Consider the following 23,462-nt stretch of genomic DNA (forward strand, 5'->3'; position numbering starts at 1 on the left):
CCTTGATCCTGGGCGTAGCCCCACTGATGAAGGCCTTGCTAAAACATCTGTTTACTTTCTCATAACGTTTATTTTCTTGCATTTCAAAATGATCAAACCTAAAGTTACATTAAATAACACAATGACACTGTTCTCGGTACAAACGTTCCATACAAAGCAGCTGAGAGTTCCTTCAAAGCAGCTGAGAGTTTCTTCATACAAAGCAATTGAGAAACATCAAAATGAAAAAGTGCAATTTGCAAAGAGCTCTCATAACTGTACAGGTACTGTAGAATACAAAAACTACGCTTACTCTATGATTATCAATATCAGCCTCTCTACCAATTTCATAATCAGTCAAGTTTCTAAACGATGCGTGTGTATAGCATACAGATTTAGTATACTAAATCAAGGACATCTAGGTTTGCTTACAGCCACTAGATATCTGACACTAGCCATTGTTAGAATGGATTCAATACTGCTGACCCCTGGTATGTGTTTTAGGTGTATTACTACAACGGCCTCATGCACTTAAAATGAGCAGGTTACATACAAACTGTCACTTGTGATATACAGTAGATACTGAGACCAAGTCATTGGCACAAATGAACCTTATGCAATTAACAGCAGATATAGTAAGTTAGCTGTACTGTAAACCACAAGGAACTGATTTTTTTTTCACTGGTCACACAAGTGAAGGTTGAACATGTAGCACAGTCCTCCAAAAACACAACACGTCATAGATGGTAAATATGCACAGACCAGAGACTCCACCTTCTCCCCTGGAAATGATGGTGTTGTCTCCTCTACCCAGTAATGTCACAGTGACAAAACTGTCACTTTCAAACTTTGGCCTTTCTTTCTTCAGTGCAAATGTTTTAATCTTTAATCTTGGTCGTGGTTCTCTCCCTGGCTGTGGAGGAAATCTCGTCCATAATACTGAAAACACAGAACGTTGAAAGCTGATCGTTGTCAGAGCAGCCATTCCCACAAGCGATTAAACAGCAGAGGTGTGTAGGCTTCAAGTCAACGTTCACCATGTTCAAATACAATGTGCTGATTTACTGCTTTAAATAATGTATCTATATGCATCCATACAAATATAATGGAAATATCTTCGTACTGTAGTAGCTATGCATAATACATTGCTTTAACGTTCTTCAAGAGACTGGTATTACTCCATTCTGCTGATTATCATTTTTACAGTGCAAGACACGATGAGGCAGATTATCCGAACAAATCTGAAGTTTCATTTCAGTCTCGTTTCGGGAAAGACATGTTTTTTTTCCATTGTCTACAGATAAGTATAGGCTATAGGTTCGTGCTCCTAGAAGTTGAGGCTCATCAATTAGCAAAATTTAAAGATGATTATGGTCAGGTTGTACTGATGCCTCTGTGTTTGCACTACCAAGGGATCAACCCATTCCATATTGACTATGTTTCAAAGCACTTTGCAGTCTTAACTGTACCATCGGTGGTGCAGATAAATAAAAGACCATACAAGCCAAAAGACATCACTTTAAATATGCAGCAGATGTTTCTTAAAAAGCATTTGTGGCACGGTCGTCCATAACGCAATACCTTCTTTTCTCTACCAATCATTTTCGTTTACTCGCCCCCTTGTTAAAGGTGGGTGTCCTCCACTTGATTGTCTTCCTCCTCTTTCCCCGGCTTGTTGACCAGCACCTGCCAGCCACTCCCCCCTTCACTGCCTGCCGGCACGCCATTGGCACTATGCTTCTTATCCAGCATCTCTGATTGGCTGTCGTTAGTCACGTCCAGAGTGGGGTTGTCATGGCAGCCGTTTTCCACAAAATGGAGCTCCTCTCCTCGTGACTGGAGACACAAACCCACAGAATTTAGTTAGCTGCCAACTCCTAATGAAATTATGGACAACCTAACAGGAGGAAAGTTCTTGTGCACCTACAGGAATCCGAACGCTTTATTGGTGACAAACATAATTCTCATACACGTGCTGCGGTTACCCTCAAAGTCTACGTTCAGCTACAGAGCATATGCCATATGTACGGAGATCTGAATAATTAATTTGTGATCACACAAAAATCTTTGAAATATTTTACTTCTGTTTCAAGAAACTGAATAGCACTGGTGTAACCCACGACTGCCCAAAGTGCTTGCCACTGTACCAATGTGCTTGGGTTTCTTTGCTCTAACCCCAAGACCATCAGTGGCTCCCAATCCATTGTCCACTTTCGACCGAATGTGTACAAGATGAACCAGGGCAGAGGCAGGAAGTAGAGACAAAACCAGAAATTGCCTAATGGCCTACTGTGAATTTGGAGGCTCAGTCTGGACGGCAGGCTCCTAGGGTGGCACGTTTGGCACGTTTGACACTCCCACGTGAAAGTCGAGTTTCTCCGCCACTCACCATGTGCTTTGTCTTGGGCAGGCGCCGCTGCCAGCAGATGTAGACAAGGCCAGACGCAATGATGGCGAGGCACACGGACCCGATAACCACCAGTACGATGAAGAGTTTGCCGTAGTCACCGCGTGGCTGGCTGGGTCTCGAATGACAGGTGCTTACGCTGGAGAAGTTCTGAATGCCGATCTGAATTGACAGACACATCCCATTCCTCCCTGGTCAACGTGATTCAGGGTAAAGTTATAAAAAACCTTTGTGAGGAAAGACTAGTGTGTGCAGGTTTGATGGTGGTACCTCATCTAAGCCTCTCCTTATTTCTCCCAGCATTGAAAGCACATCTTTGGTGGGAATGACACCTAATGACAGTAAAATGTACATTTTAACAGATACTATAGTCAATATGAAATACAGTGTAACTGTAATCTGTGTAGACAAGGTAATGTTGATGTCTTCCAATTTTGTGGCAAATCCACCTTTTCCAAAAAGGACAAATTGGCAAATTCTGTTTTATAAAGAGTTATATGATGTTAAGGAAGAGATTTGCTTTTGGCAGTGTAGTCCACATAAAGTCTTTTAGTGGGTGTTGTACCCTGCTCGTTGGCTAACGTCATGAGGAGCTGGTGGTCCTGCCTGGTTGGTTTGCTCAGCGATATGAGCCAGGAATCCTGAGGACTGTTCATCTTCCTGGAGAAGGTGCTATCCAGCAGCTCCAGCAGCCTGTCACCACTCTCCACGCGGAACTCGTCCTGTCGTCCACAAACACACACACACACACACACAATGTGACAAAGTATAACAGCCATCTTACAGAAGCTTGTGTCTGCGTACCAAATTACCAAAACCTTTTGACCATCTTCGTCTGTGTGACCATTTCCAGTAAGGATTTAACATGATTTCTAATAAACTACGTTAATAGAATATTCATTTCTTCAGAATAGTACTCAGATAATGTACATCCCTAGATCATGCCATACTGATAAATAAAATAAACCAAGAATACCAGAGCCCATTTTTCATCCTATGTGCAGAATCATGAAAAGAAACACATTTGTCTATTTTTCAGACAAATATAATGCATCATAAACCTTCTCTTTAGTTAAATGCTAAAAAAGTATCACAACAATGTAGCAATAGCAACAAACTCTTGGAACTAATGGTAATCCTAAAATCGACTCATGATAGAAGTGTAATAATCCAGTTTGTCATTCGGTTTGATTTGTTACATGAGCCTTTTATTGTTGACATCACAACAGAAGAAAATGTATTTCTTCCATGTTTTGTTTAAACACGCTTTTGTGCTTTAAAAATGTATCACTTTCACAGGTTACCAGCAAAACCTGTGAAATGTGTTGCTGCACAAAATCACTTAGGGTTTCTGTGTATTCACCATAATAATCCTTTTATTTCACACCATTGGTGTACACAGGATGTTTAATATGGCAAGCCAAACACACACACATACATACTACCCATACTACACCCACTACCCATACTACACACACTACCCATACTACGCATACTACACCCACTACCCATACTACCAACTAATGACTCATCCAATCAAAACAGGAATGTGAGTTTGTGCCTGTTCATTCATAACTTGACACCCACCAGTAATTATTCGCTTTTGCAACATTTGTTCACTAATTCTGCCCATAATCTGTAGCCCCTCCTCTTTTGAGCCTGCCACCAATCTGGTGCAGCTGTTGGCATGCAAAGCCCTAGAAGGTCACGATGATTAGAACTGCACAACGGTCAGCGGTTGCCATGACAATGGATAGGCACCTCTCAGGTTACACGGCACGTGAATGTCGCGAGAGGAGGGAGAGCTTTTATACTGTGTGTGTGTGTGTGTGTGTGTGTGTGTGTGTGTGTGTGTGTGTGTGTGTGTGTGTGTGTGTGTGTGTGTGTGTGTTTGTGTTTGTGTGTGTGTGTGTGTGTGTGTGTGTGTGTGTGTGTGTGTGGAAGGGCTACAGCTGTGTTGGAACTAGGACTGCTGTTACTGCAGAACAACAACTAGACACATTTACAATAACAACAAAAGAATTCCTGTCTTCCTCCTTCCTGTCTCTCCCTTCTAGTGAGGGCTGTCTGTCTCCATCTCAGTCAGGTATCTACAGAGGCCTGCCAGTTAAACGCTGCAGCTCAGATCTTCTCTGTTCCTGGGGTTGTGTCCAACGTTGTCACTCCTCCATCTTAGCATCCATCACACATCACCAGCAGGACAAACTTGGTGCATCCACATCCATCCGAGTTTCCTCTTTCGGTCTCTGGTATCTCTCTGGGTTCTTGCATTTATATCCATGGATGTTTCCGGCACAGATGTGGGTTTGTTCACAGTTTGTTGTGTATAGTCTGGAAGCCCCACTATAACTCTGTTATAGCACAATCAGTGGGGTCTCCCATTGGACCTGGGGCTGTCTAGTCCATACGATATGAGTGTGTCCCTGTATGTGATCTACTACTTTATCTCTGTGTCTGTTGTCCTAGTCAGCGTCCTGCACCCTGCTACTAGCTGCTGGGTCCTCTGAGCCGTCTTTACAGTCTGCAGCTTAGTGGTGGTGACGATACACTCCTGCCATGACCGATCTGCTGCCATGATTAGTGCCTCAGTGATGCACTGCTTTTTTGGGCAGGATTTCTTCACATTAGCCATCTACTGTATATATACAGTACACACACACACACACACACACACACACACGCGCACACGCACACACGCACATGCTGCATAAACACATCACTGTTTTCAATTACAGGAACAGCACGGTCAGCGTATCATGGACACACTCATATTCCCCCCGGTTTCACCTACTGCTCTCCTTGGCTTGCTCCTGGGAAAAAAGGTTCCATGTGTCTTGCACAGCGAGCTTCTAACTAACGCTACACAAAGATGAACTTTAAGGCCTTTCATGACATTCCAGAAAGAAAAAAATCATTAAGACGAACTGCATAATCCTGTATAATCTTGCACATTGCGAAACAATTCAATCTTGCAGAATTACTGCTGCACTCATTAGAGCTAATCGATGTTTTTGCCGGGGTGCCAAATGACATCTAGTGCTCCCAAACGTTGACCTCCCATTTCACGAAGTTAATCAAATATGTAGTTTAAGAGACATAAATCATAACAATGAAATTGACTAAATTGCTTATGTTGGAATATTTGCTATAGGCTTGAAAAAGTTATGCAGTAAGAAAGTGACTATCAATACACAAAAAGACAAGGTAGGAACTTACGCAGTCATAATTATCCGACATGTTGAGGATGACGTACCCCTTTCCAGCCAGATCACTCCAGTCAACACAAATGACCTAGACAAGACCCCGAGGAGAAAGACGATGCATGAGATTAATAGAAGATGTCATTGGATGTGATATCTGTTTCAGCTCATGCTAATCATATAAAACAATGTTAGATATGAAATGTCTAATTAGCTTTATTCATTACTGTCAGCCAAGTCACTCAAAAGATTAAAATGTCAGAAGGGGAGCTTGAATAAATGTGACCTCATTAAACCCATTCTGCAGTGTCAAAAGGGGGAAAGATCATTATGTATTTCTTTTCTTCTTTTTTCTTTCTTTAATATGGCCTTTTTCTTTAAAATATTTTGTGATTCTGATCTGACCTGCATGACATTCTGAGTTATTAATAATATAGGGATAGGGATTTTGTTGCTTCTTAACAGTGAACTGCATTCTGAAACATTTAAAATAAGTGGCCTGGGTGAGCTACATGAACCCATATATAAACATGTAAACATGCCACATCTAAAAACATTAGGACAAAAATGGGCTAATAATACCAACACTGAACACCAGTTTCAGCTTGGATCTGGAATGGAATATATATGTGGAGCTTTGGGGGGTTCTCAAGTGCACTGGATTGGACAAGATAAACCAAGACTAGCCTGGCCTGGACTAAACTCAGCTGAACTGGACTAGTCTAGTCAAGATTGTCAAACGGTTGTCTACCAAATAAGACCACTAAATCTTAGTGAGGCCATCTATTGGTCCAGCAAGTTCATGCACTGACTGCATTTCTCTGCACTCTACCTGCACTGCTTCTTGGGAATCGTGCAAATCCGTCTCTGAAAGGTACTCGGTACCGCCCTGACGAAGCTCGGCTTCCTCTTCCTCATCGTCCTCATCCTCTCCTGCTTTGGTGGCCCCTACATCTTGCCATACAGTCTCGCTGAATGCTACAGCAGGGATGTCGGACACCGGTGGGCGGGACGGCTCGGCGGTGAACGCCGTTGCCCGCATCCACTCGTCCTCCTCCTCTCCATCTACTTCGGTGGGGAACGCCACAAGCTCCTCCTCCTCCTCCTCCTCTTCGCTCTGCTCCTCCGAGCTGTCCCGGTGTGCTTCTTCAGGCTGCAAGGGTGCCCGACTGGGGACCGGGCCGGCCTCAGGGGCGGTGGGTGCCTGCGTTAGGAGGTTGTCCCTCCCCTCGTGCCCAGGACGGAAAGGGCCGTCAGGACCAGCTGCGGCTTCGGGTGGGGGGCCGCCCCGGACGACGAAATGAGTGATGGCGGTGGTTTCCTCGGGGAGGGGGCCGGCAGCTGGCGTGGACAGCCTCAAGGAGGGGTGTAACGGAAAGCCACTGCCCTCGGAGTCCCTGTCCCACCTCTCCGCTGCCAGGGCACCGGAGAAAGCCAGGGAAGAGTTCACGTCCCTGGGCTCTGTGTGGAGGGAGACTGACGAAGGCCCAGGGGAAGACGGATTGTAACCTGAGGGACGAACATCATCAGCAAACACACCACTCTCATCGGTAGACATCTGTCAGGTGGCTGTCATTCAATCAGCACAAACGCATTCTAACAAGCCAGACAGGCACGACAAAAGGGACTGTGAAAATCCCTGCCTCCTATAGCCTGCCTGAATGCATCCATTAGAATGGAACATTTCTCTATTCTACCCCTTCGTCTGCCATGTGGGATATATTTAATTTTGCACGTTCAATATTTCAGTTAGTACACTGGTTGTTTAGACAGCACTCCGTCGCCCCGCGTCCTTAAGCCAAAGGCAGCAGTTATTTTAGCACTGCAGCTGCACGGCTGGAGAAAGCTCAACTGAAACAGTACACATCTCTGACAAGAGGCTCCATGAGCCTATTTTACTCATGCAGCCAACATGAACCCAGGCGCACGGTTGCGGCGAGACAGTGTGCCTGCCGGCAGCTTATGGAGGCTGAGAGGCAGAACCAGACAAAGAGAGAGAAAGGAAGGATGGAGGGGAAATGGAGAAAGAAAGAAGAGAGAAAGAGAGGTAGAGTTGAATTAGAGGGCAAGTAGAAAGAGAGAAAATAAGAAAATATCAAAATGTTATGCCTAATTTATAGTCTTATGTTTCTTTACCATTCATAGTTGAATCCGAATACATTTGCATATATTAGTATATAATATAATTGTAATATATTTGCATAATGACAAACAGTGTTAAGATGACAACAAAAGCACCATAAGTGACAAGTTCTCTCTCCCCTCCCCAGCGATATAAAGAAGTAGACTGGGATTTTGTGCTTGTACACACACACACACACACACACACACACACACACACACACACACCTCCAGCTCCACACAAACACTGTTGTTTCTGGTGCTATATGACACACCGTACTGTCGGGTAAAGTGGTCAGAGGTAACATTTACATTTATAGCATAGGTGCCTTTGTCCAGAGAGACTTTCAGAAGTGCTTTGCAGTCTCGACTGGCACGTCTCCTCATCCAATCATAGATAGACAGGTTAGTGTTAAGGATGCTATCAGACTAAATCCCTGGATGAAATGAAAGAAGAAAGAAAAGGTTGTTTTTTTGTTTTGCTTAAGTGCTCAGTGACTCAGTGAAGAGGTGAGTCTGCAGTCTTCCTCTGAAAGCCTGTGTCAGCTATATGAACACTCAGGAGATGTTTGGACCATCACCTGGGAGGACAGTGAGGAGTCTTGAAGTGTGTATTCTTTGTGTCTTGAGGGATGGTGATTTGCATAAAGCCATTTGATTAGTGCTTTTAGGTATGTTAGGGTTGATCATATTCATTATTTGAAGGTAACATAGGCATCTAAGCAGCATTCAATGCTAGTTTCATAATGAAATATCCATTTTCATTAGAAGTGTACATTCCAAAAAATGTGCATATGTATTTACATCATGTATTGTAGTATTTTCTACATTCATAACATTATTCCTTAACCCTTACTGTGTGATAATAAGGTACTACAGGAAGCTCATTAGCAACAGCATCAAGACTCACACAAAATGTTCTGTCACCAGACGGCGCTGGCAAAGATGGATAACGCAGAGAAAGAAACCCAATTTGCCCTATTAAGGCAGCGTCCTATCAAGGTAGAGCAGGGTCAGAAATCATAACTTAATCCCGGTTTCAGCCGTCAAGACGGAAAAAGCAAAGCTGATCTCAGAGCAGCCAGCAGTTTAAAATCCACGGCCTCTGATGAGATTACCCCGGTGAAATGGGATTGCAGGTTCAGTTGGGAGATTAGCTACAATCAATGAATGAGAAAATCAGATGATGATGTTTAGCATTCATTTAGACGTCTAATTATAACCCTATAATGAAATCATACACTAGTTACCAGCTACACATCGAGGTGTTTTAATACGGGGACTTAAGAACTAGTGGTATCGTGATGATGTTTTGAAAAAGTGAGACGAACACGAAATATGCAAATACTGCTTGAGCAGCCGTACAATGCAACGCTCTTTAGGACAAGGATTAGTCAAAGGCGGAACTAATGCTGAAGAAAACAGCTGGCACCACGGAGCTTCCTCCGCCAAAGCAGATTAAGCACCACGCCGTGGCCAGATCTGCAGGCTGACTGGAGCAGATAGAGCTCGGGGAGAATCCCCATTCGCCATCCTTCACGGGACACTTGGTAGACGGGCCTGTTCACCTTCCTCTTCCCTCACACAAACACAAACACCCACACAATACGTTTGTACAGGCACGAGGCGGAGTGCTCACGGGGGAAGCCATTCTCACAAAAAGGTAGACTAAAATAACTGTTGATTTCATTTTATGGGCTTTTAATTTCTGGTACATCTCGGTGAGCTTTGATAACATGGCCACGTTCAATCTTCAACCTCATTTACGCACGGCTGTATTCGCCGCTACATGACGAAGACGAGAGAACAGCAATTATGTTTAAACTGTCTCAATAAAAAAAGAGACGGGGAAATCTTATGATCGGAAACCCTGTCAGAATGAAGCCCGATAGTCATTAGTAAGTGTTAAAACCATTTTGGCACGTCTTTTCACGCACATAATTGCTGTTTTGACATTCATGACAATATTGTGGGGAGGGGCCTGTCAGCTCGAGAAAGATTCTCGTCAGTTAAATGTTAAAATGTTTGATCCTCGTTTCATGCTAAATGACAATTTTAAGATCACTTATGATAAATATGCATGAGTCACGCTATGAAATGAAATGAGCCACTTCTCCAGCGGGAGCACACAAGAACCACGGGAGAAAATGATGTGCATGTTCAGTTTGTCCGATTAATTGGTTTATGTGGGCTGCAGCTTTTCGAGCAGCACTCAGGGGCCCATTTCTATCTACATTACATTTTTTTCATCTGGTTACCATTATTCTGAGATAAGACAGCAGGTCCACCTTTGCCACCCAACGATACCACAACCAACGACTGACCATGGGTGGCAGTGGTGACCCAGTAGAACTCAGCCTTGTGCCAAATTAGTGCCTTAGCTGAATGAGCTACTACTGATAAAACCTCTGATATCACCCATGGATGTAGTGATATTTCTGGAGCCATTTGCTTTGAGTGTTATAATGTTAACATAATCAAAGTACGGTTATAGGACAAGGAAGCCCCAATATTTAACCTTTGGCTAACTGAACATTAGCATAATTCTTGACATTCACACTCATTAATTTTGAAAAAGAAATATATGAATACCTATCAGGGAATCTGCACCCAGACTGGAGTTGGCCTCGCTGTGGCCCTCCCACTGACGCAATGCATGAGGACCTTTGTTCTCTTCGCTGTCCTCACTGAAGAACCCAGAGCTCTCCTGGGAAGTGTCCGTGAGAGTGGGCACGCCAGGGTTCTCCTGCAGGGCCACATGGTGTTCCTCCAGCCCCACGGGGGCTTCTGGGATTGGCCCGGGCGGAGCAGCGGAAGCAAACAGCCGCTTCTGCCCAGTGCTCTGAACGCTGGTGGATGTGAGGAACACAAGCAAAAAGCCTGAAGGAAGACACAGAAGAGAGAGGGGAGCTTCGGTTGGCACCATGAACCGCATGAAGCACAGGAATCCTGGAGACTAATCTTAAAGTACAGCACAGCGCTGCACTGAGGAGACGCATGATAATCTGCACCAGTATTTGTGAATCAATTTTTTTGGGTTTTTTTTTGTTTTTTTATTTCCTCCATTTATTGAATAAATGACTAAACAAAGCATGTGGTACAGAACAGTAACAATTTTACATATTAAATGAGATAAATAACAAAGAGCATCAATATTTTTCTACAAAATCAACATTAATACCAAACAGGAAGTGAATACGGGATGCACTTCCAGTTTAGCACCACAGCTCATCTTCAGCTGGAGGTTTGATGTAATCCAACAAGCAGACAAACAAACTTCTTAATCTTTTTGTATTAAAAATTAAACACCATCATTTTTCTTTATTAACTACAGACTTGCTTTGCCTTTAGGAAGTTAACTTGTTGAAACATCAATATTTGAGACTACAGTAATTGGCAAGAAAAGGCTTGTACATTCATCCTCTTACAGGAACCATCAGAGAGATCCTTGATCAAAAATCACAGACCATGTCTATGCATATGTATCTGTATTAATAACTGAAATATGGCTGTGACAAAAGACTGTCAGAAGACATGACTCAAAGCCCAGAGCTTGCCCAGTGACACCTCACTTCCTGCACCAGATGGTCACTGGCCACAGATGGCTTCCAATCACAACAGCTTAGCATCTTCTTACTCTCCGCCAGCAAGCTAGCATCTTTAACTACCAGGTCACTGGCAGATCAGCCTTCTGGTCAGCAGTACGGGAGGCCCTAGAAGAGGCCGAGTGGCACAGAACGCAGGCTACATTCTGCAACTGCTCATCTGGTTTGAACCATCAAGGAGCCAAGATGGACGTTTTGTTCACTCAGCACATCCAGATGTTCAACTGGTGACTTTTATCTAAACTCTTACAGCACTGTGCTAGTTATTATAGACTCTTTAATGGATCAGAAGCAATTTAACCAATAGCTCTGTCAATTCAAAATGTGTGAATAATCATTCACATTATGCATGAATATTAGGATTCTCAAGTCTATGTATAGATGTCTACAGGTTCAGTTTTTAACATTAGAGACACCAGAGTCTGCAGAACCCACAGCTGGACGGTTGCCAGCGTTACATGTGTAGACACAATCCGTTCTGTTGTAATTTTATTAATTAATTTTATTACAATGGTAATTAGGGCACATGGTGTTTTGTTTAGGAATAACACTAACCAGTGCTTGATGAAAAGCTCCGGTTATCTTAACTGGTGAAGGTCTTTCATCTCCCCAAGGTCTGGATTCAGATGGACCACCACTGTTGTATCGTTATCAACTGTGATTTACCTCTGTTGTGTGGAACAAAATTCACTTATACTACTTTCTATGTTTACTATTATTCAATTACATTGTAATCTTTAAACATTGTAAACATTTCTCTGCCATGCTGCACCATGCTGAATGGTGTTTTACTGCAATCCCTGAATCTTCTGACGTGGATCACAAGATACCTTCCACCACCAACTCCTAGAGTGCACGAAGCTGCACCTCATATCTCCCTCTCTCTCTTGTTGGGAGTTTGCTGACAAGCCTCCCGTGCACCATATCTGAGGGTGCGTCTTGGACCGTTGCCCAGGTGACAGTCCTGATGTGTGAGTGCACGGTTGCACCTCTGCTGTAAATCTAGGTGCTGCTTTGTTACAAAGCATCTTGCGGAGATGACAGGCTACCTGCGCTGTGATGCCTGTGTAGGGGGAGAAGGATGTCTCGCACGCCAATGAGCCCTTCAAGGGCAGGAGTGCCAAAGTCAGAAAACAAAAGGAAGAACTTTGCCTGCAATGAATTTGCATCAAATACGAGTTCAAAGGAAAAAAACAGGATGCGAAAAGTCCCTCCACCTACAGTCATTCAGCCTGTGTTGACCTTTACAAGTTCAATGTTTAGAATTATTTGTGCACATTCACATCTGCATATATGCATCTAAATTTCTTTGCAACCAGGCTTTCAAATAAATGCAAAACGCCACAAAAATAGGTTGGTTGTGTTTAATCTGGATTTAATAAATACCAAACTCCCTGGCCCTGATTAACTCTGACGTCGGAACAAAAACCTTTGACCAATTATTATTGACTGAAAGTTTAGCATGGGATTAGGTTAAATCTGGGAGTCTGCAAAATCAAATCTGCAGATTAGCCAGATACTAGCCAGAACTGTGGACAGTCACTCTTTCTTTTCGACACTGTAATCCATGACTACGAGGGCAGGAGCGTTTATTCACACAAGTGAACAGCTACCGGGCGATACACAGAGGGACGGAGCCCTTCTGTGGGCCCTTTCAGAACACGGCTTTAAATTTCTACCAACAACATATCTGCTCTTCACTTGTTGCTTAGGAGTGTGCAATGCTGACAGCTGGATGAGTCATCTTTATATAGAACTCAAGAGGATGCTCACATGGAGCGGTATATACATCACGTAAGAAACTAAATATCAATATTATGCTGTACTGATAATACAGTCATTATATTGCAACTTAAACAACCAGGTCGCTGGTGGATTCAGGTTAACATTACGTGAGGACCCTAGAAAAGGCCATGTGCGAGAGTATGTTCTACATTCATGGTAGGGACACAGAACTACTTTCCATATCCTTGTAGAAACCGAAGTGGAAACATTAGTGGTCATAACTTTAGGTGCTTTAACAGCTGTCTAATAAGCCAAAACTGAACATGAAAGGCCAGGCTTCCAGGCGACGTTTGCTCTTTCCAAACTGGGACATCACGTCACTTACATTTTGCAAACGTCAAGGAGCGGTGCACAATCCGACCGTATGGCAACTTCAAGAACAAAACAAGCAGCTGGCCTTTGAGAAGCACATGAGACACAGCCGCCTGGTCTTCTCATCTGCCTCTGGCTGCCAAATTGACTCCTCTTCTGGAACTGAATCAATGGATCAACACACCGGGCCCTACAGAGATATAAATGCTGATTCCACCTGACCTGAAAAGGCTCTCGGCTGCACCGGGTTCCTGGCCGACTTTGCAGCAGCGTGTAGGTGGAAGGATGGAGATTTATCGCCTGTGGTCCAGACAGGGGAGGGGGGCCGTAGCCATTAGAAAACAGTGGCGCAAAAGTGATGGACTAAACCGAAAGCTAGAGAATGACCATGGGTCTCGTTAAGAGAGCCACTCCCATCACACCTTTAACGTTTCATATTGGTCGGCGCAGGAAAGCTCGGGGGAATGCTTCAGAAAGAAATAGGCCAACATCCGTATAGCTGCAAAAGATGATTAGCAATTATGTTTCAACTGTTGGACGGATTGGATAGAACGAAAAACATGATAAAGGATTGTAGACGCTTTTATCTGCAAGCCTGAGGAATGATACAATATCAAATAAATATTTTCTGCTACTAGTGGACAGCCAAAGAATGAGTCATACCCGAAGGTATGCAGCAATATATATATATATTATATATTATACAAGGTAGCCTATACTCAGCAAACACATCACATTAGCCCTTTCGATGTTTACAGTCTGTAATTTACAAACGGTCTGTTGTGTCTGAGTGTGTGTATAGAGCAGCGCAAACACAGCGTGGCTCTTTTGACCATACAATCTGTGCACGATGAGACTTTTGCACAAGATGTTGGCAACGCCGACGGGGCTGCTTCAGTGGAACCAGACGACACACTCGCAAATAGTGAAATACATGTCTGAATTCATAACCAGATCGCAAAAGGTACGAGTGCGCACGGTGTGCATAAAACGACATTATTCTGATCGATCACAGCAGTTATATTTGTTTTCCAGCCCACATAACTAATACTGAACGCTTCTTACAAAATATTTACTAGAATGAGCGGTCGCTGGTAAAGATATTTTTGCAAACGTTTTGGTCGGAGAGGAAAATCTGTTACCAAATGCGCTTAAAATAGCTTAAATGTTGGCCCAGTATGTTGAACAATAACGGATAATTAAACTAAATATCTATAATTAAGTCTGATAAGCACCTGAACATCTAACAGTGAAACGTTGACGGTATAAAAAAATAAACCCTGTAAAAGTTAAAAAAAAAAAACGAAGTCGTGATTTTTAATATATATAAGAATAAGCGCACTTACCTATTAGGAAACAAGGAGGCGGTGAAACGGACATGGCCGTATATTCAAGAGTGAATGTATATTGGGGTAAATTGTAGGCTAGTATAAGTCAGTCCTGTCGTATGTACGGCACTAGTTAGTCACGCGCACACCAGTGCAGGACATGTCGCGCGTGCCCGGGAAACGCTGCCACTAACGGCGCGAGATTAACCACTCAACGCGCGTGCGGCGGTTATCCGCACCTCCCTGGTCGGTCTGTAGACTCAGTTACATGGATGTGCCGTGTATCGCCTCACGACAACCTACAGCGACAATTAAAGGTCTATATTAAGACTGATGCGGAGAACTCGTCATTCTTGACTGGGGTGAACTTCTCTGACTCGCGTCTGATCCAGGGTGTAAACGCGTAGCCTAACCGTCCTCACACTGGGCGCCTGGATCACAACTACCGACGGGGTAGCGATGCTTTAGGATCTCGGTGTTTGACTGATGAGGCTGGAACACGCTCCTTGCGCAGTGTCTGCAGCAGCTGCGCCGCACCGGACCAGAAGGCGACTCCGGGTCCTAAAGCCGACTCCGGGTCCTAAAGCCAGTCGGACTCACCAAAAGGTAAGCAGAGGGCCACACTGACCAGAACAGGACCATTTCAGGAGAACTGGGCCTCAGAATGAACATTTCCACGTGAATTCAAACCCAACACTAGAACCCGTTCCTAGTCTCTACCTCATACTGTCATAATTCTACACGTTACTGTTTCAAGCATTTATGTAAGAGTAAAATGTTAATATGGAATTTTATATTTACACTCAAAATACTTCAGTATCCTAGGAAAACTGCAAGATATCATGTGTAAGATGATTACCACTAATTGGTTATTAGTTACTCTAAATATTGCTTGTTATTCTATTTTATGCTACAAGTTCTACAATTCTAATATATTCTACACATTACACCAAGAAATAGTTAATTTTATTATTTTTTTACAACAATGAAACAAATCTCTTCACATCAGCTTCTTCAAATCAGACCATGTCTGCATTTTACAATTGAGAAAAACAATGTATATCACCTGTTTTGCAAAACACACCATAAAAAGGAACTCCTAGAACGTGTGGTCTCCTTGCTCTCCATTGTTTCTGTCCATGTCAGAACTGCCCAGCTCCCAAGCCAGGCGCTAAAGTGAGGGAATATGTCCGTGTGGAGAACGTTCTCCAGTAGCGCCACCCCAATACGCCAGCACCTAAAACTGCTGCACGATGAGCTTCTTCTTGGCATCATGGGAGAACTTGTTGAAGCGGAACATGTCACTGTCGTAAAACGCCGACAGGTTGTGGATGTTGATCTGTCGGGCCTTCAGGGGAGCAGAGGGTACAGTGAGTCAGTGTGCAGAGTTCTAGGAGTCAGCTAAATGGTACTATTGTGTCCGTTTACTAGTCAAGTTCACATTTTACTTTAAAAAGGGTTACAAATTCAAGTGAGCTAGGAAGTACAGTGAAGCCTCGTTAAAGAACCCCAACCAGGTGTGTAAGGTTTAAGGGTTATGGTGTAAGCAGTAAGGGAGGCGGGGTCACCTTGTCTGCCAGGTCTTTCTCCGCAATCTCCACGAGGTCGTGCTGTGCACCGTAGCGATTGCGCTGGTAGGCCACCTGCTCAGAAACCAGCTGCTTGAGGATGAAGAGTAGCAGCTCGTTGTTGTCCCGCCGGAAGGCCAGGTAGCGCGCAAACGTCTGCGGCGCGGCGCGAGACACCACGAGAAAACACAAATGAAGCACACAGATCAGCTTTTCTCCATCAAACATCCGTGGATCTGAAACATACTGAGACTACCGCATAAAACCCGCTTGGCACAACTGCAGACCTTTGGTGTTGGAAAGAAATACAAAGCTGCCTGGTAGTGACCGTTTACTTACACCTGACCTCATGGACCAAACTCCTCTAAACTAACCTCTAAACAGGCTCTTGCTCTGGCCACAGGATGCTAACGCTGCAGTGTTTTACACAACAGTCACACACGCTCCTCAAAGCAGCACAGATGTGCCTTGTGAATATGAACCAGGGTTATTTGAAGCAAGAAAACGTGACCCTTTCCATTAATTCGTGCCTGCACCGAATAAGCTTTAGTGAAGCGCCACTGTTAGCGTCACGCAGCTCTTAAAAGCACAAATGCTCAAAAGACTACAATCCCCACACCTTCCTCATGCTCCTCATCACGCTGAACTTCTGTGTGTCGATGAAGCTCTCCAGCATGACGCGGATGGCCATGTTCACGTCGTCCTCCTGCACGTAGTCGCGCAGGTGCATGCGTGCGTGTGCCTCCGCCATGCGGATCATGGACTCGATGTGACGCACCGTGATGGGGATGCTGCCTGTGGCCTGACGAGGAGAGAGAAGGTGTGACCCACAGTACAGAGTAGAGAAATATGAGCTTACGACTCGCAACACGGCTGAAGTGTGCTGGGAAAAACGTGGATTCAACAGAAATTCTTGCAGAAACCGCGGTAAAATCTACGGAGGAGGGATGACTCGGGCGAGGCGTTCTGCCGGTTCCTGCGGACGCCGGGGCTCTCACCATGGACTCCTTACGCAGGTCGCTGTAGATGCGCGCGACCTTGTCTTGGTCCATCTGGTTCAGCTTGGGCCTCACTCGCTCCTTAGCATAGACGATGTACTTCCTGAGAAGATCCTGCGGGATGGGCGGGACATCAGAGGTGTTGGGCAGCACCACCTCCTCCAGCCCAGCCACGCCCCCTTCCTTGTTGCTGGGGTGATGTTTGATGTGGCTTCCCACTACAAAGCGAGCGAGCATCTCATCCTAGAAAGAGAGGGAGAGATGGAGGACAGAGTGTCAAGTTTCAGGAGCTACCGGGAACTGAAGTAAAGAGGAGACTCATTTGTGCGGACCATCTTACCTGCACTGGATCCACCGTGTCCCGCACCACACACAAGATGTCGAAACGGGACACGATGGGCTCCGTGAGGTCCACGTTCTCGGAGAAGGTGAGGGACGGGTCATATCGGCCGCCTTGGAAGAGGTCACAAGGTCACAATCAGTTCTAAAGCCTCACATAGTGAAAAGTCTGCCATTCCTTTATGTTGACTACACCATACGACACCATTAAGTGCTGCTTTGCAAATTTAAGCCTAAAGCCTGCACTTTAAATAATTTTTAAAGGGTTTTTTTTTTAAAGCTCAACAGAAATCATAAGCGGAGGTGTCGTGAGAACCCGTCACACACCGATGGGGTTGGCAGCAGCCATGACGGTACAGCGCGCCTGCAGCGACGTGACGATGCCCGCTTTAGAGATGGAGATGCTCTGCTGCTCCATGGCTTCATGGATGCTGGTGCGGTCCTGGTCATTCATCTAGAGCAAGTCACAGTGCGCCAAGTCAATAGGATTTAGAAGCAATTTCATTCGTGCCATTGCTTGACCCAAAGCAGACAAGGGAGTGACAAATCTGGTCGGGGGGTGGAGATGTTCGGGCATCTCACCTTGTCGAACTCGTCAATAAGGCACACGCCTCTGTCTGCTAACACGAGCGCGCCGGCCTCCAGGGTCCATTCACGGCTGACCGGGTGTCTCTGCACGTACGCCGTCAGCCCCACGGCAGAGGCGCCCTGGCCCGTGGTGAACACCGCCCGGCTGGCCACCTTCTCCACGTACTTCAGGAACTGGGATTTGGCCGTCCCGGGGTCTCCACACAGCAGCACGTTGATGTCACCGCGCACCTTGTGTTTCCCTCCTGCGTGGGAGAGGAGAGGCGTTCACGTCTTCGGACCACAACCCCACAGGCTACGCAGGACCCCACGATAACCGAGGACAGTGAACCCCAGAAACACCCACCTGGGTTCTTTGCCTCTCCGCCAAACAGCGCGAGAGCAAGTGCCCTCTTGATGTCCTCGTGGCCGTAGATGGAAGGGCTGATGCTGGCAAAGATCTGGCGAGACACAAGGATGTGGGTGAGGTAATGACCAATAAACGCTGACCCCTGACCCCCACGTGATCCAGCCTGTCCTGCCACCCGAGCTTACCCTCTCTCCGATGCGCTCGTCTTTGGACAGGGCCACGATGGCCTTTACGTCCTCGTCCGTCAGCTCGGCCACGGCCGCGCCCTCGTCCTTGCGGGCGATGTGGTTAGCCAGGATCACCGTGGCAAACACGGGGAAGCCGTTGGCCATGTTGAGGGAGCCATCGTAGTTGTTGTGGTAAATACCGGTCATCTCCTGATGAGGACAAAGATTTACAATGGAGACGCAGACAGGAACCATGACAATTTCACCCTTTCTTTGTTCTCCAGAAACCCAACAGATGTCACGTTCTGGGCACCAAACAAGTTTCAATGCATTACATCTATAAAACAAATTATAGATATTAACCATATTTCACCTTCAGATCAGCGTTATGCAAACATGGATCTAGCAAACACGTCCTCACTGGCTTTACGTTTACAGTAAACCCCTTTAATTCAGCACACTACAATTCCTGCAAAAATAAAAGCAGTTCATATAGAGAAACGGAGCGGGTCAAGGTGCATGACTCACGATCTCATCCCCCGGCTTGCAGATGTCCACCAGGTCGGCGAGCAGGATGGCGTCCTTGGAGCGGGGCAGGCGTCCCGCCGCCACCTTCCCGGGACTCTCCTGGATGGTGATGCGCTGGTAGTTCTGATACACTGTCTGCGGGACACAACATCAGTTAGCAGAGCACCACAGCGGGGCTAACTGCGGGCTGAAGGCGGGGCTAACTGCGGGCTGAAGGCGGGGCTAACTGCGGGCTGAAGCGCGGGCTCGTTCATGTGACATCATTCGACTTCCACTTCGAATCGGCATCATTGACATCACACGCACACTCTGCCTCTCCAATTTGCTGTTACCATGGCAGCAGTCTACCAATACCAGTGCCTTACTTGCACATGAAATTATCACCAAATACACAGTAAATCTTCTACGTTGTAAATGAAATGTGGGTGGACTGGATGGAACTTGGGAGTTATGACAAAGAATGACAACGTGTCAACAATTTCTACTGGCACATTACCTGTTCCATGTTGATGTCAAACGGCCCCAGAGACTGACATTCAGGACAGGAGCCCGGCTTCACCTCCTGGTTCTGGGACTGGAAAAATGGGCCCAGGATGAAGTTACACTTGTTACAGTTGTATTTGACCATGCCCAGCTGGGGCAGAACCCCCGTGCAGCTCGTCACGACCCCACTGGTGCGGATCAGCTGATTCAGGTGGAGCTGCCTGTGGGAAGACAAACGGGGCAGAAAATCCAGATTACACACAGTGGGAACAGACACAGAGCACAGGCCCAGCTATCAAACGCATCCGTCAAGTCTCCATTTAAAACAGCAGATGCAAACGAGGTTTAATATGTGAATGGAAATAGGTCTGCAGATCTAGTGAGGGTCCAATCCCGACAAGAACAGAGAAGCACTTTAACTAGTGCAGTACTGAGCTCACAGCTGAGGAACAGGACACTGAACTCGTGGCTCAAACTCAGGCTCATTTTAAAAGGGGTTTTGATTTGAACCCCATTTACATTACAAGCAAAAATAAATAGGATGGATGGTCCTTAATGATCTGGACCTTAAACGGGCCCTTCAGTTCAGATACGGCGGCTGCGTCCTGATCCGACGTCGTACCTGAGTGAGCGCAGCTCCTCCACTAGGGGCAGATTGCCGATGCGGACGTGGATCTCGTGGGCGATGCGGTCGTATTTGGGGTACATTGCCAGCACAACCTCCTTCGCGGCCTCGTCAAAGATCTTCAGCATCTCGGCGGGAGCCTCAGGGAGGAAGTAGGCCAGCACGTGCTCTCTGGAGGCCAGCTCCTCGTAGTTCACCAACAGACTCTCCTTGTTCTCTAGAAGCGTCCATAACAGTAAAAGTGACACCATTGAAACGACTGGACATGAGCCAATGCCAGAAATGATAAAACCAGATGAAACAGCTTCATTTCAGTTATTACTGTCCTCAGTTCGACTACAATAATACATATTCACATATGACCAGCTTAAAAGAAATACTTCATTTCTAGGTGGATGACCACTTCAGAAACCACTGAACATTATGGCTCAGCGTTAGAACGAGTTTAAACGTCTTGGAGATCTACCTTTACACATATCGCTGATGCGCTCCTTAAAGACGTTGTGCCCGTGCTGGTCCACGTGAGTGCGGAGGAAGTTCTTGAAGCGGTGGTAGATCTCCAGGCGTGGAGCAGCCATAGACACCCACTCACGGACACAGTGGCCCTTCATGTCCTCTAGGTTCTCGATGCTCTCGATCATCTCCTCGTCCTCGCCCTCGCCCCCCTCCGCCGCCCTCTCCGCCAGCCGCCGACGCCTCTTTGACGGCCGCTCGTCATCCTCGTCTTCACTGTCTGCACAAACAAACATGGAGTCGTGAGCAAACAGGATTGGGACCCTGCGCAACTTTACAGAACATTTTACAGCCAACAGAAGTAAGTGACATTAGTCATTACAAGCTGAAGTGTGAACATCAGGACCAGATTCCACTACATCCCAAATGTCATCAGTACAGAAAAACCATCAGTCAAGACAAACACACTAGCAAATAACCTGGTGTTTGCACGAATCCAATCTATAAATCATGCTCATTATGTATTAAGTCAACAATCTTAGAGAGATTTACACCAGCCTATTACTAGCCAAGCAAATGATAATGCAGAACTATTTTTGCATTGCATTTGGTCTATAGCTACTCTGAAACATACTAAATAGGAGCTCTAATAACGGATCAATAGCAGCTTGTTTACAGCGGCCTTTACTCCGTCCCCTTCAGTAAACTCACCGTACAGCACCCGGCCCATGCGGCCAAGGCCTTGCTCACGGTCCCTGCGTCTCATGGCCTCCTCGGCAGCGGCCCGGGCTCCTGGAGACAGCTCGCTCAGATCCTCCCCGTCATCCAGGCCTTCCTCCTCGTAGCGGTCCAGCTCCGGGATGACCCGGTAGTCCCTAGTCATAACGAAGGACAAGACTCTCGCTGACGGTTCTTACAACAGATAATCTCACACGAATGTGGACTAATCAAATCGGCAGAAGGCACGTTTTAATGTCTAATCTGGTCACAGTTTAGAAATGTCAGTCACAGACAGTACAAGTCCTTCAAATCCATGCATGCTGTAAAGGCAGCACAATAGCCCTATGCGTTAACCGATCATGTTTAAGTTCAAACATATAACAGGGAAAGGGGTCTCACATCTCCATCCCATCTCCAATCAGCTCTTCCCCTTCATCATCCTCATCCACTGGCAGGTTCTCGCCCAGCAGACCCTCGGACTCGTCCTCAAACGGAGGCAGGTCTCTTCCTGGGCTCGAGGTTAAGTCGCCTCGCCGGGACCCTCGGCTTGGGCTCGTAGCCATGTGCAAAGACTCCGATGAATCCTGCGAACGAAGATCATAGTTATGCCTGCTGACATACATAAGCCTGTCTTAACTAACCCCATACACAGCCCATATGACCACGTGCCATCAAATGATCTCCATTATTTAACAACTTAACTAACTATACTAGTTAAGTTTGCGGTATGATGTTAACGGAAAGATTCGAAAAACGGAATCGTATTTTATATTTGTGCGGAAAATACACATGTTCATCTAGCCAGGTTAACTTTAATCCAAACTGCATGTGTAAACAACAAAGCTAAGATCACTCCACGAAAGCACGTCTTGAAATTCAGGCAAGTTAGCTTAGTCTAATATTTCACCGCCAAATGTTCTCCTAAAAGAGCGCTGTTTAATGTAATGGCCTTTAGATAACATTGCAGTCCTGTAAAATATTAGCCGGTCTTATAAATATTACGGTTTTTACTCACCGCCATTGTTCAGCGTTTGTGTACGAGCCGATTCGCTTCAGACTGCTTTTCCCCGGCAGGACAAAGTTTTCGCGCGAAACTTTCCACGTGACCACAAAGCGCGCGAACACACATGAATATTTAATGACACCGAGTCAGTCTGTGTTTTAATAGGTCAGTTGACCACAGCGTCACGAACATACAGTATAAATTATGTTATATGTAATTCTAAGTTCTGTTTGGATGCGCTGTAAACTAAAGATTCGATATCCGGGCTGTTAAGCGCTTTTCACTACTGCGAAACTTTAACCAAAACTTTTATCAACGCTACCATTACCAAAACAATGTATGGGTGGCATAGTTTCGAAAAGTTTCTCGCAAGCTAAAAGATAAATGTGTTATTGGAAAACTGGAAATATAGAGGGCATTGAAGAAACAATGCAGGACCACTCCAAGATTTAGGGTCACCTCAACCCGTTGATGGCCATTAGTATTTAATTACTTTGCAATAACATCATCATGGAATAGTTTCTCTTATCATCTTATCTGCTTGTGTAGAGGGGCAGTAACCTTACTGAGCCCCTCCCAAACAGCCGAGCTCCTCACCCCATCACTGACCGGCTTCCGTAGCTTGTATCCAGTCTCTTTATTTCTGCTCTAATCCAGCTGGGGTTCTACCTTATGACATAGATGTCGACAGGGACACACCGATATCAAAGATTTTTACGTTATTTTAAAAAATGGTTGCTTTCGCAGCAAAAATCCATATATATGACGTACAAAAATCAAGAATGCCCGGCGTGATGCAATACGTACTCTATTTAAAATAATCACTGAAGCGTTTATTTCTATTGCCATTAATTCATTCCTGCCCTGGAGATCACCTGTGAGCAAAGTGCAAGATTAAATATAT

General features: G+C 45.5%; 2 protein-coding genes across 2 annotated transcripts; both read right to left on the bottom strand.

Moving 5' to 3' along the window:
- Positions 1-46: 46 nt before the first annotated feature.
- Positions 47-15,288, bottom strand: podxl2 (podocalyxin-like 2). Its single transcript, XM_077008544.1, has 8 exons — positions 14,756-15,288; positions 10,300-10,587; positions 6,419-7,095; positions 5,603-5,677; positions 2,952-3,108; positions 2,657-2,718; positions 2,369-2,548; positions 47-1,815 (listed from the first exon to the last, which is right to left on the bottom strand). Exons 1-8 carry the CDS (start codon positions 14,787-14,789, stop codon positions 1,603-1,605), a joined length of 1,686 nt encoding a protein of 561 aa, XP_076864659.1. The 5' UTR covers positions 14,790-15,288; the 3' UTR covers positions 47-1,602.
- Positions 15,289-15,681: 393 nt separating this feature from the next.
- mcm2 (minichromosome maintenance complex component 2) lies at positions 15,682-22,694 on the bottom strand. The gene is made up of 16 exons (XM_077008590.1): positions 22,571-22,694; positions 21,955-22,139; positions 21,547-21,710; positions 20,849-21,115; positions 20,380-20,599; positions 19,771-19,978; positions 19,275-19,409; positions 18,765-18,956; positions 18,577-18,670; positions 18,225-18,475; positions 17,970-18,096; positions 17,644-17,756; positions 17,304-17,546; positions 16,925-17,107; positions 16,306-16,461; positions 15,682-16,085 (listed from the first exon to the last, which is right to left on the bottom strand). Exons 1-16 carry the CDS (start codon positions 22,574-22,576, stop codon positions 15,975-15,977), a joined length of 2,655 nt encoding a protein of 884 aa, XP_076864705.1. The 5' UTR covers positions 22,577-22,694; the 3' UTR covers positions 15,682-15,974.
- Positions 22,695-23,462: the final 768 nt, after the last annotated feature.

Source organism: Brachyhypopomus gauderio, chromosome 1 (assembly GCF_052324685.1).
Source record: "Brachyhypopomus gauderio isolate BG-103 chromosome 1, BGAUD_0.2, whole genome shotgun sequence".
NCBI classification, from domain to species: Eukaryota; Metazoa; Chordata; class Actinopteri; order Gymnotiformes; family Hypopomidae; genus Brachyhypopomus; species Brachyhypopomus gauderio.